We start from the raw sequence: 12397 nt of genomic DNA, 5'->3' as shown, positions 1-12397 counted from the left end.
TAGTTCCATTGGAAATCGGCAATGCAATTTCTCAGGTGTACTAAATCCATACATCCCTTCGCCTCGTATTAAAAGACTGTCAGACGATGCGTTTTAAAACAGTTTTGTTGCCGAGGTCTTTTTCATCGTTGGTGGTGGGCCCATTCCTTGGAGAATCATAAGCAACTATTTACGTTGTATGCGTAAACGTTTTAGTGGAACACGCACATTTGGTGGTGGCTAGGTTTCTCGGAGCGGACTCATATTCAAGCTTGTCGGGTGGCTGGAAAACCATGTCAAAGAAAGTTGCAAACCCCAGTTCACAACATGTTTCTACCAGATTAGCTTTAACAAGTACGCATAGTTGTGTCCGGCTCTTTAGAGTGCATAAGTATGTGGGTACAGTAAGCCCGCTGTTTACTGCAGTGATTAAGAGTGGCCTACGTGCACTCCACCAGTATTTAGAGCCATTGTCATCTAGTATCCAGCGAGTCACGTTACTGATAGGAGCCCCCCGGCTTCACGTTTATCGTACGTTACAACCCTGCGATTGTTGCGATGACCTTACAGTGAACGTATCAGCGTCCGCGTTTGTCTAGCGTCGTTCGGTATTACGGTACTGCGAGTGGAGAGCGCTTTGACCCTGGCGACTCAACCTTTCCTTGAGATTTGGTCAGTTTTCTTCATAGCTGTGTCATGGTGGCCATACATATGACTATAAACCTGCTCAGAGACACCTATCGCAATTGTGTTTATTACAGAATTGAAAAGGTCGCAGTTTCGCCTAAAAAGCGAAGAATCGATTGCGATAACAAATCAGTAGACAGTTATACGAAGTAAGGGTAGTACTTTTATCGGCCGTATAAACTTGCAAACATTCGCTTACTAACTGAATTACCAACCATGGTGTCATGCGCACCCAAATGTACATGAACACGTCTTCATCGACAACCGCGGAAACTCGCTCTCAAAACGCTGTCAAAAAGGCAGGGCGGCAGCATCAGCGAGCAAACTGAGCTTTGCGCTGCTTCTCGGTTCAACGCGAACTAAGCGTTGAGAACACAGTGAACACGAAGCTTTGAGCCCTCCGCGGACCTAGGCTGTGTAGTCATCGCAGTTCGCTTTTAAAATAGGGCCCGCGCAGCCGCCGGAGTAGAACGCGCCCCCCCCTCCCTTCCTCCCCCCGATGCCGTCTTCCGTCGGCGGAAGCGCACGACGGAAGACGGCGCGCTTCCGCCCTGCTTTCCTCCCTTGCGCGCGCGAGATTAAGCCACCATTGTCAGCTCACACTCACACGCTTTCACTCGCACATACAGCATACGGTGCGCAGCGACCATGTTATCGCCATTGGACTTTATACAGAACGTCACGGCGACACCGACAGGCGAAACGCACCTGGAGTGTCCATAGAATTGATATCACAATAAAATAAACGGAGAATCTGTACTTCGGGTTCCCCTCTAATCAAGAGTGCACAACGGCGTATTCTCAGATCAGTCCAATCGCTGTATTTCCCTATTCAGTCCGTGGCTCTGTGCGGTAGTGCAAGTCTAATACAGTAATAAAAAGTTCACACGGCAAACTCTACCTTGTCGCAGTCGCCTTCCGTTGATTCAACCTTGACGAGACCGACGATGTTGGTGAAATTATACAGCGGATTGAATTAAACACGACGCAGAGAAAACGCGAAGACACATTGCTGATTCATATGGCAGTATTTGCTGGAAGATGCTTCCGAATCAAACGCAGGCGAACCTTCTATGTGTCCAAAATAGAGAACTAATGTATATGAAAGCGTCCGACGAAAATTAAAATCTCTCGCGAATGCAATTTTTTAGAATGGCGCCTGGTTTTCTAAAATCAATTTTGCGCATGAGTTTTAATGTAAGCTTCACTGCAATTTAGTCGCATTATGTGGTAAAGCGTACAAACGCCATGAAGGTGGTTTCGGTTTCATGTGCGATTGCCACCGCGCGTGCAATTTACCACCCAATTTCTTTAGAAAACAAAAGGCGCTCATTAGAATCACACGTCGTGAGCTACCGTTGCTGCTTGTAAATGATCCTGGGGTGGGCCGAAAATACGCGTTTTTGACAGGAGATGCCGTGTGTCCTATTCACTGTCCCCTAAGCTCGACCGAGACGGACGCTGCGACTAAAGCGGTCGTCACTGTGGTCAGCATAGGGGTCGGGCGCGTGTATGCTGATTGGTCAGCTTCCATTTACCTGTCGCGATGCCAATTTTACGATCGAAATAACGAACGTTTGGGCCAATTGAAATGCGTGGTAGCGGTCGGCGACGCAAGCCGGGATCGAATTAACCGAAAAATTACTTTAACCGTAGTGAAATTACCGGAAGTCTACCAGAATAAGGTATTGTTGCGACTATGTGCAGAACGGCAGAATGTATGTTCGTTCCATCAACAAACGGCTGATTTACGTTTCCAGTTGAATTCGCGATGTATGCGCCATCGTAGGCTACGTTAAAATACTGAACGAAATTTTCGTCTTGGCAGCACACCGCTAGGGTGTCGACTGCCTGCTAAAGTATGAAACCAAAATTTAGTGTACGACAGCTAGTTGTCTTCTTTAGGACACCGCACCTGCAAATTAGATGTAGTCGACGGCACGAAAAATACAGCCAAGAATCAAATTTGTGTCGGTCTTTAATGCCACACATAACGTACGAATCTCGGGCCACTTCGTTACGGCCCGTCATAACTCGAGGCAAGCGCGTTCGCAGCTCGCCATCGAGTGGAATCGGTTCGACCCGACGAGGCAGCGGTGCATGACGAGTTCGCCGCTCGACGCGACGACGCAGCGAGCCGGGCCGCCAGTCCGCATGTCGGCGAAGTAAGGGTGCCGCATCTGGCGCGGCGTGCAAGTGCCGGCGTCGGGAGCGTCGCAGCGGCGTTGTTCGTCGCTGTCGTCTCGCTCCCGATGCAGGCATGCCGCGTCGCACTCCCGGCGCGTGCGGAACACCCGTCCGTCTTGTAGCGGACACTCGCCCCGGGGGAAGTTCCACTGGCTGCAGAGGGAGCCGTCGAAGAACCACCATGTTTCCGGTGCGTCCTGCCTGCAGAACCAGTGAGCGAACGATGACGTTTCGCTGCCTGAATTGGAACGACAATAAGAGCCGCTACTTGCGAGCGATCTTAGAATATCTGGCCGTCATATTATTGTTCATCCACCGATGTATCTATAGGAATTGGCTATGTAATACCGCGCACTGCGCATCATTATTGTATGAATTTTACCATTAAGCGCCTAACGATGAATTTTTCGCATTAAATTGCAAACGTGTAACTTCTGCAAGAGCCTGGACGTCGCAAACGTTTTCTAAGGAAAAATATATCTACGCTCTCAGGAATCGTTTCTATCATCTCCTATATGGACGATATTATATCAGCAGTGACCAGAGTGTGCCTTGCCGTCGACAATGGAAATGAACGCCGACGTTCATATTTTATATGCCTAATCAGGCTGTGCTGCTAATGTCGCCCAGGAATTTCCCCCTATCCGACGGAGCTTGTGGGTAATAATATATCTGGGTAATAATATATACAGTGAAAGTCAGGAATAGTCAATGGCTTGTTTGTGCTTGCGGACAGGAACTTTAGTTTCATGCGATACAGACACCACGAGGAACCGCTACTAGAATGGTAATGTGCGTTACAGAAAGTGAAAACGCGATTAGGTGATTGAGGAAGAGTGTGATGACGGGCACTAACTTTCGCAGTGCAGGAAGAAATTCCCCACCATCAGATTTATGCTTGTCTGGTTGACTATCACCTTTTCTGTACGCAATAGTATTTCTTTGTCGAAATTTGCAATCTTGTCACTTGGTTCTGTCACATCTGAGAGAAAGGAAATGGAAAGCATAGATCCAGACAATGTAGTACATAAAGTGATAAATAGCTTCACTGCAAATGTACCTGTTTAGAACAGCACGCAACAAATCGCTTTATATTGCAATTAGGTTTTTCTTATAGGAGGAGGCAGTTATGTTCGTGCATTAAATTCACGAGGATACCATTATCGACTAGAGGTAAGCAACCATAATGGGCACACTCTCGTAGCGAGTCGAATTCCTTGGATATAAGTAATGGTGCTTAGCGAATGGCCATAACAATGTGAAAGGTCATTGAAAAACGCCTGAAACGTTCTAAACGCTAAAAAGAAAGACATTTGGAAACTTCAAAATGGCCCGTAAAATTTTGTGCAAGTATTTGGTACAATGTGTACAATATTACTTTTGCTCTTGATACAGACTCCCAATCCCATGGCACTCATCGTCCTATGTAAATAAGCTTCCTCCCTTTACGCTTTATTCACTGTCCGTCGCCGGTTTGGTTGGCTTAAGAAACATTTTCATTTCCCACCTCTCGTGTCTACCTACGGGCTGAATGGGAAGTAAAGGCTAAGCACATGCTTCGCGTCACCAACTCAATCACATTGCAGAGATGGCTACGCAACGCGTCGGACAACTCCGAGAGAGGACCAGAAAGAGGGCTTGTGCATTGTCTGCCGTTGACAGCCGTCTGCATGGTGCCACCCGAGTGGAGGCTTCGCGAACGTATTAGCATCACACGATGGGCGAGCCTTCCTCTCATGTTTGCTGATTGGTTGACACGAGCACTGTATTCTTCGCTGCAGTGCAAGAAGTTAGGTCTGCAATGAGGTACAGCGAGCTCTCAGAAATTCTTCTCTCAAAAATTATCCCAACGGCCCGAAACACACTGATATTTGCGAAGTAGCCAGTGACGCTGCAGTTTAACCGTTACATTAGAGCAGAAAAATTCTCACCTCCATTTCCTCCTGACATGCATTTGAAAGAATAGTTTACAAGTGTAATCTGACCTATCGTTAATCTTTAGTGTGCTAATTAAAGGTTAATCCTTTCGTCGCCTGCTCAACACTCACCACGAGCATGTGGTGAAGAGGGCGTACTCGTAGCAGTGCTGCTGCGGCCTCCCATTGCCGACGTTCACGCAGCTGGCGAGGCAGCTCTCGAGGCTGGTGAACCTGTTGGCGCCGTGGTTGCAGACGTGCACGCTGTCGGCCTCCGTCGAGGCACAGGCGCGCAAGGAGGCGCTGTAGTAGACCTCGTCGCGGCCGCGGTGGCAGTAGCTGTAGAAGTGGCTCCGGCACCGTTGCGACAGCCGCTGGATCAGGAGACATGCACAACGACAGAAAGGAAGGTGTTCTTGCAGAAAGTACTTCGTGCAACTTTCTCTTGTTATGTCATTTAGGAAGAAACAGAAAACGTTCAGCAATGACGTCGCTTAACCACCGCGAAACCGTGAATGGCGATAGCCTGCGCTTGTGCACTCTTTAAGGAAACACACCCTGCCCTACCTACTGAGAACTTCAACAACCAAACCTGGATTACCAGACTGATCAGGACGTGGCACGTGGAAACAAGAGCTCTCTGTCGACTTCCCTAGTACTGCGCCATTCGCCGGTACTGTCCATAGTGCTTTCTGCAGGGGCTATCCTTAACTACAGCTATGACTAACGTTGATAACATCATTTAATTTCGTAACTGGTAACCCCTTTCATTAAAGGATCTCCCTCCGCACGCTACCCTGTCACAACGGCAATTTGCCCTCACGGCCATATACCAATTTGCGGGTATTTTCGAAAAGATGCAAACTGGGATCGCACGAAAGAAATAAAGCCGCTTGAAAATTCATAATATTACAGTATGCATGAAAGAATGCCTGGTAGAGAGAATGCACTATCTATGCATAATCAAGGATGTGATCAGGGACATAAAAATAATGTGAGATAAATTCGGGTAAATCTTCAATTTGAGAGCCTCTGCATTTTAGACTAATGGAGAAGTAACATCCTTACATTATGGCCTTGCAAGTATAATGTGTGTACGGTAATATCCCGCCGACATAAATTATAAGCACACCGTATTAAGTAGCGTTGAGTTTGAAAACAGTCTAACTTCTTTCCCGCTGATTTTTGTTTTATGCTTCGCAGTCAATCCCAAAGGTGACCAAGAAGTGCGGACATTTGTAGCCGTGCGCCTAGGCCATGGTCATAGTCTTCGTAAGTCATTGCTTTAATGGTCAGTTCTTACTTTTAGCTTTTCCTGTGTGGCCTCGTTTAATAAGGCGAGCTAAATTGAAAGATTATGCTTTGGTAATAAAAGATTGGTCATTCGTAGCCAGAACTGAGCTTTCGTAAACGAGAAAATTACGAAAATGTAAAGCCGAAGTGGCGCCATCTGTTGTGGGCTACGGTATGCCTCATGTGACGTCAACACAGGCTCAGTCACAGTGTGTGGCAAAAAGGGAGGTCACTTGGAGATTGCGTCATCTTGGCTCGGGTGGTTCAAAGCGAGGAACCACGGTGGCATCTTCCGCGGAGAGTTGACGCAAGAAATTGATATTCTAGCACACTGGCAGACGGTAAACAATGATAGGCTTCTAGACAAATAATTTATCTTTCCAGCTCGACCTAACGTTCTCCTTTGGTGGCTTTTTTAAGTCAATTCTGTGTACGTCACCAATGCTGTCCTAACATATCGGATCTTTAGAAGCTGTAGTCTAAAGCACTGCTTGCCAACATCTCCATCCCGTGGCTTGATTCTTGGAAAATGTATGAGATTTTTATGAAAGGAAACAACATCTCATGTTTTTTAAAGAGAGTCAACAAAAAAAAGGGCTCTGCTTACGTACTATTAGAAATGATGTCAAGAGCTGCTGTCTTCTTACAGGGAGATCCATTTTCAAAGTGCACCCCTTACACGCTCTGAAACTTTTTACGCCTTTTGAAGGGTACGATTGTTTCTCAGCAATATAACCACCATCATACTCGCGTACGTTTGTGTTACTTAACATTCCTCTCTTGGTACTGTCCTGTCATGAACTGATCCATGCATTCCGTCGCTACCTGCATGTACCTACAGCAGTGCTAGAGAAAATCACTGCATGCGACACAAAGGGTAGTTGTTGTGAGACAAGCGCTAAATAGTGCAAACAGTTCAAAGTAGGTCGACATCCAACTGTTTTCAGGAACAGCAAGGTAGCTTTCCTGTGATGCCGCATACTGTATGCTGCCTCCAACCTTAAGGCTGACACATTGTATCATTGTACGGCGTGTACGCTGCTATGGTGATTATCTTTTCCCGCAATGTGTGTGTGTGTGTGTTTGAATGACATAAAATTGCTGATCATTGAATTTTAGAAAGGGCTGTTGTATATTGCAGAATTTTTTTCTCAGTCCTAGGCTGGCGTAGTAAACGGCCGTGTGTTTCACTCATTAAATCGGAGGCTCACACCGAGAAACTGAAGATAGCGAAGAGAGGCATCGCTGTAAACTACCGACGCGCGGTTCTTAGCGAATTGTGTGAGCAGCAGCTGACCTATGGTGAGAAAGGCCAAGTTGAGCGCATAATGAGAGCAGGCTTTCCTCAAGTTGATCTTGCTGAAGTTCCTGAAAGCTCCGCGAAATACATCAGTTTGGGAGATAAGGCACAAAGTAGCTGTCAGAACGGCCTTGACGCTTGTCTGGTGGTCGAGCCGCAGGAGCACCACCAGTCCCACTGGTTGAAGAAAGTCGCAAGAAAAATACGGCGTCCCCGGTGACATCCTCAGTACCTGAGAAACTGGCACCTAGGTGCCTGACTGCTTAACAACAATATTTAAATATCGCGTTGTGGCGTCAATCACACGTACTACCGCGAGGGTCCTTATTCTAAATTTTGCAGATGTAACAAGGTGACCATAATTTGGACCACGCCAAGTTGTAGGTAACGAGCGCTTGTGTAAAGAACACTTCGGAAATTATCGTTGTGTTCAAATACGTTAAATTAATGCATATATTTATGCAAGGAACCCTAAGTAAGTTTTCTCATAAACCTATCTTACTGAAGATTTAGCAAAAGCCAGTTGGCTCGCCGAGGCGCCGGCGCCTCGCAGGCATGCAGTCGCTGGTATAATAATACATGATATATATATATATACACATATATATGAGAAAACTTACTTAGGGTTCCTTGCATAAATATATATATATATATATATATATATATATATATATATATATATAATGCACTAGCAGGACGTCACCGCCCAGTTCCATAAAGAAACTCCTGTCACTCACCGTATGGTTATTGGCATCAGGCTGCGGTAGGCGGGGTTGCTGCACTCCCAATGCCCTGTCGCGGCGCTCGACTCTAACCGCACGTCGGTGATGCCTGGTCACGTTGCGTGCCTGTGATGTTCTTCCTTCTAGCGGCACATTCCTCGGCCCCAGCGGGACTGCGACCCTGCTCGAGCTGATACTTTCTATCCCGCCCGCTAGTGGCGAGCTAGGCCACGGCCTGATGTCCGAGTCCTGCAGGTCCATGGTCAGCGCCAGCGTCAGCGCGACGGTCAGCATCGCAGCCACCATCATGCCGACGCCGATGTTGCGCAGCCAGAGGAACGCCGAACTGTCGCGCTCATCTGCAGGTGGCGCTTCTTTGAACAATCGCGTCTCTGAGGAAGGCTGCTCGAAGGCGTCCGACCAGCTGCCTCCGAACGGCAGGCGCACCCAGTAAGGACTGCGCAGAAAATGGTAAGACGGCTTCTTCGGGGCGATCGCGAAGGACTCGTTATGTCAGCTTGATAGGCGGCGCTGCTGCAATACTTACCTCCCTCGCGGTGAGTAGGCACTGGGATGCATCGCTGGTCCACTAGCGAGCGAACTCGGAGTCGGCCGAAGACCGAGCAGAGCGGTCATCGAGGAATCCATGGGCGCGAAGACGTGCCCGTAGCTCTGTGTGCGCTGGCTGAAACCGCCTCCAGTCGAGGTGCGGCGGGCAGTCGACGAGGACCGCGGTAGGCCACCGGGAACGGCTGCAAGGCGCACTGGGAACGGCTGCGAGTTGCTTCGGGTGGTTTCGTCGGTGCTGGTCGCGACGTTCGCATCGGCGAAGGAAACTCGCCGCTCGTTCGACTGAGAAAAATGCTTCCGGGTCCACTGAACTTCGTTCTTCGAGGTGGGGTTCATGGTTCCGTTGTCCTGTTCCCGTGTCGAAGCGCGTGAATTCCAAGCAAGCGCGCTTCTTCTTCCTTGTCGTTGTCCTATCGCCCGCATGTAGGGAGCACTGGGTGCGCCGGCAGCGAGACAAGTAAAGGTGAGCATAATGATAAACCCGCTTAAGATGGCGCAAGCCCGCTGTAGGTAATAGGATACGAATCAATTCATAATATGAGTATAAATGAAATTACAAAAAAAGAGAGAACTATCTTCATAAAAAGCTTGCAAAAGGAAAGTCAAATAGAACATGTCAAACAAAAGTTTAAGAAAGAGAAGGAGAAGAGTGAGCACAAGATATTGAGCTCAGTTTTTCAAATTTGTCCTTCTGGAGTATTAATTTTGAAATCTTATGAAGGAGGAATAAGCAGTGGGAAAATGGTAGAGAATGAACAAGAGAGGATACATTAACAATGTAGTTTTTATCATTGTTATAGCGAGAGAGAGAGAGAAAGAAAGAGAAAGAAAGGAAATAAGAGATGACTCGAACTCTGCAATGGTAGACTGTATGAGATAAATCTTGCAAATTCTACTACTGTCTCTCTTGAAATTATTTTCGATAACATTTACCCAAATAATGCAAAATATTTATTTAACGAATTCTCAATGACTCTTGATCACTTGAGTCATATTCAAACGAACATTGTAATAACGACAGAAGCCTCAGAGAACAAGAAAAAGGCAGGTGTAGGATTTTTGTTTTCTCTCGCTCGATTGGTACTATTCGATTAGCCTTCCGTATTTTATTCCTATCTATCTGACAGAATTCTGAGCTGTAGTTTTAGCACAGGCCATATTGAGCCCCTCTAATTAATCAGTGGCTATCATAACCGACTCACTCTATGTTCATCGCCTACAACGTGTAGTGACTCAAATATTTTGCAAGCAAGATATCTATGGCTTCGTCTCATTTCCGTTTCGTTCGTTTGATTTGGGTGCCTGGGCACAAAGGTGCGCCTTTGAACGAGTGTGCCGACTCATTAGCAAAGGTTTCCCTGGGTGGTCCTTTAGTATCTGGCGTTCTCCGAACCGCCTGTATCACTGCCGCTAAGTTTATGAGTTTGACAATGATGAACGAGTTGTACAAATATATCCTGGCCTTCTATTATTCTGACAACCAACACCTATTATTCCCCTGGAACTGTAAATTGCGCAGGACACGCATATTAGAGGTTACGCTAACGAGGTTGCGCTGCCACATCCTGGCATTAATTTCTGTACACATAAGGCTGGTTTGGCGGCATCTCCTTTGTGTACACAGTGCGGGGAATCGGAAACTGACCACTTTCTTCTTGTATGCCGACTGTTTCCCTCAGTAAGAAGAAGGATGCTCGATGTTCCTACAAACAAGCTGGGCCTCAGCATGAACGTCCGCGTCTTGCTTTGGTTTGGAGCTTCCACGTTGAAGCACAGCCACCAGTATGTTTGCACAGCGATGAAAGACCTTATTCTTGGCACCAATTAGCTGTCTTCATAAAGCAATAATTTATAATATTATTTACCTATTTTTGGATTCACTTCAGCATGACGACTGTTACATTTTAAACACCGAGTAGAACACGTCTTCCCCTAATGCGTTCTTTCTGAACTTTTTTCATCCATTTTCTCCGAACCGCCTAATTCTCGGCCGATCCCTACAGTGGGTATGTGCCATCTGTGCGGAGTAACAAGAACAACAAAAAGGCAGAGAGGTTAACCGGAGTAAAGGTCGGGTTGGCTACTGAGCTCTGAAGGATAGGTTAAGGTGAAAAAAAAATTGGAGGACGCTTAAGCTTCGTCTTCAAGAGTGGAACGCGATAGCGTTATCGCACCCCGTTCGCACCGCCCACTCATTCGCTCGGCATGCTCTTGAGTCACACAATGACGAAACCTGCGCGAGAGCAAGCGGAACGAACCAAAGAACTCGGTGTCTCGGAGAGAGAAACGATCTACGTGAGCCAAACGTCGTAATCGGCACGGACAGCCGGGCCGCGACGCGCCATGAAGATGGACGCGATCATGGGGCTGACGCCTCGATGGGATCGCCCTCTATCTCGCTTGGGAGCACCACGCAGACGCATGGCTTCTCGCTAGCAGCACGGCACATATCGCAGGAGAAGCTTTCCCACCAGACGCGCTACGGCGCAGCGATCACGTCAGAGGCGTCCCGCATCGAACGCTGCACCTAGGAATCGCGCTGTGAGCGGAAAGAGGAGCCGCGTCGCGCGGGCGAGTGGCGCGCCACCAGTCAGGGTAGCGTCAGATGGCTCAGTTAATAGATTGCTCAGTTAATTTTCACAGGCCTGTGTCGTAGGACCCACATTCCGAGTGAGTGATAGTACGAGTACACTAACCATACTATGCGATAGTACGTATACGGGACTGTATAAACCAAAATCAACATTACGAAGCGGAAATGCTAAAAGTATTTTTACACCGATATTTCTTATGGACTCACCCATCAAGTCCATGTGACACCCACCGCTGGGGGCGGCGTCCGCCGTCGCCTGTCGCCGCAATCCCAAAGTGCGTAGCGATAAATTTCAAAGAAAAAGCAAGCAAAACACGTTTTTTGGGATGATTATCCAAGTTATTGCAGTAAGCGTTCAAGTTATCGTGCATATGTAGCATGATGATCGGGAATTCATTATTGGCGCATACTTTAACGATTATGGCTATGGTATATAATTATGAAGCGCAAGTTGTCTCTTCGAGAACATACGAAGTGGCATATACGAACCAGGTTGTTTCCTAGATCAGACTGCAGCCGCCAGTAGGTTGTATGTTCGGGCCCATAGTACACGCAAAGTGCCTCGAGCGGCGACTCGGGCGGCAATGGTGTGTCTGTTCGCGAGCTTCTTTCGCGCTCATAGAAACACTTTTATGTAGCACGTATTGAGCACCAGAAAGCTGTAGGGAGAGTTTTTCATGTTACTCTACAATTTTCTCATTTACACTTTTAGTCTAACTATAATGACTGAGAAGTTGAAGTATGCCCCCAGCATTTTTGTACATGCTGTAATGTACCGTAATGCGGAAATAAAATTAAGAATTAAATTAAAATTAGTTATCTATGGAGGAGGAATGGAAGAAATAATCTATCTCTAAGCGACGGCAAACAACATTACCTTGGTTCCATCCAGCTACGCAGCATGTGAATATTTTTTCATGTTTGGCTGAAGTTGCGTAAAGCATCCTTTATGGAACCATGTATCTAACCGTTTCCCCGCCTACCTGGGTCCCTGGGCAGCCCGTGGTCGAATGGGTGTCGCATCGGCCTGCTGTGTTCAAGGTTCGAAAGCCACCATCGGACCAACTTGAGTCGCTGAGTACGCGACAATGTGCGCATACATGCCGCTCCTCAACGAACCTCTTTCACGCCGGCATGGATCCCTGTAGAT

General features: G+C 47.3%; 1 protein-coding gene across 1 annotated transcript; it reads right to left on the bottom strand.

Annotated features, from left to right (window-relative positions):
• Positions 1-2642: 2642 nt before the first annotated feature.
• LOC126534954 (uncharacterized) lies at positions 2643-9102 on the bottom strand. The gene is made up of 4 exons (XM_050182148.3): positions 8632-9102; positions 8100-8541; positions 4902-5143; positions 2643-3054 (listed from the first exon to the last, which is right to left on the bottom strand). The coding sequence occupies exons 1-4, from the start codon at positions 9075-9077 to the stop codon at positions 2694-2696; spliced, it is 1491 nt and encodes a 496-aa protein (XP_050038105.3). The 5' UTR covers positions 9078-9102; the 3' UTR covers positions 2643-2693.
• Positions 9103-12397: the final 3295 nt, after the last annotated feature.

Source organism: Dermacentor andersoni, chromosome 7 (assembly GCF_023375885.2).
Source record: "Dermacentor andersoni chromosome 7, qqDerAnde1_hic_scaffold, whole genome shotgun sequence".
NCBI classification, from domain to species: domain Eukaryota; kingdom Metazoa; phylum Arthropoda; class Arachnida; order Ixodida; family Ixodidae; genus Dermacentor; species Dermacentor andersoni.
The sequence above is the reverse complement of the archived record's forward strand: the minus strand, read 5'-3'. Positions and strand labels throughout refer to the sequence as shown.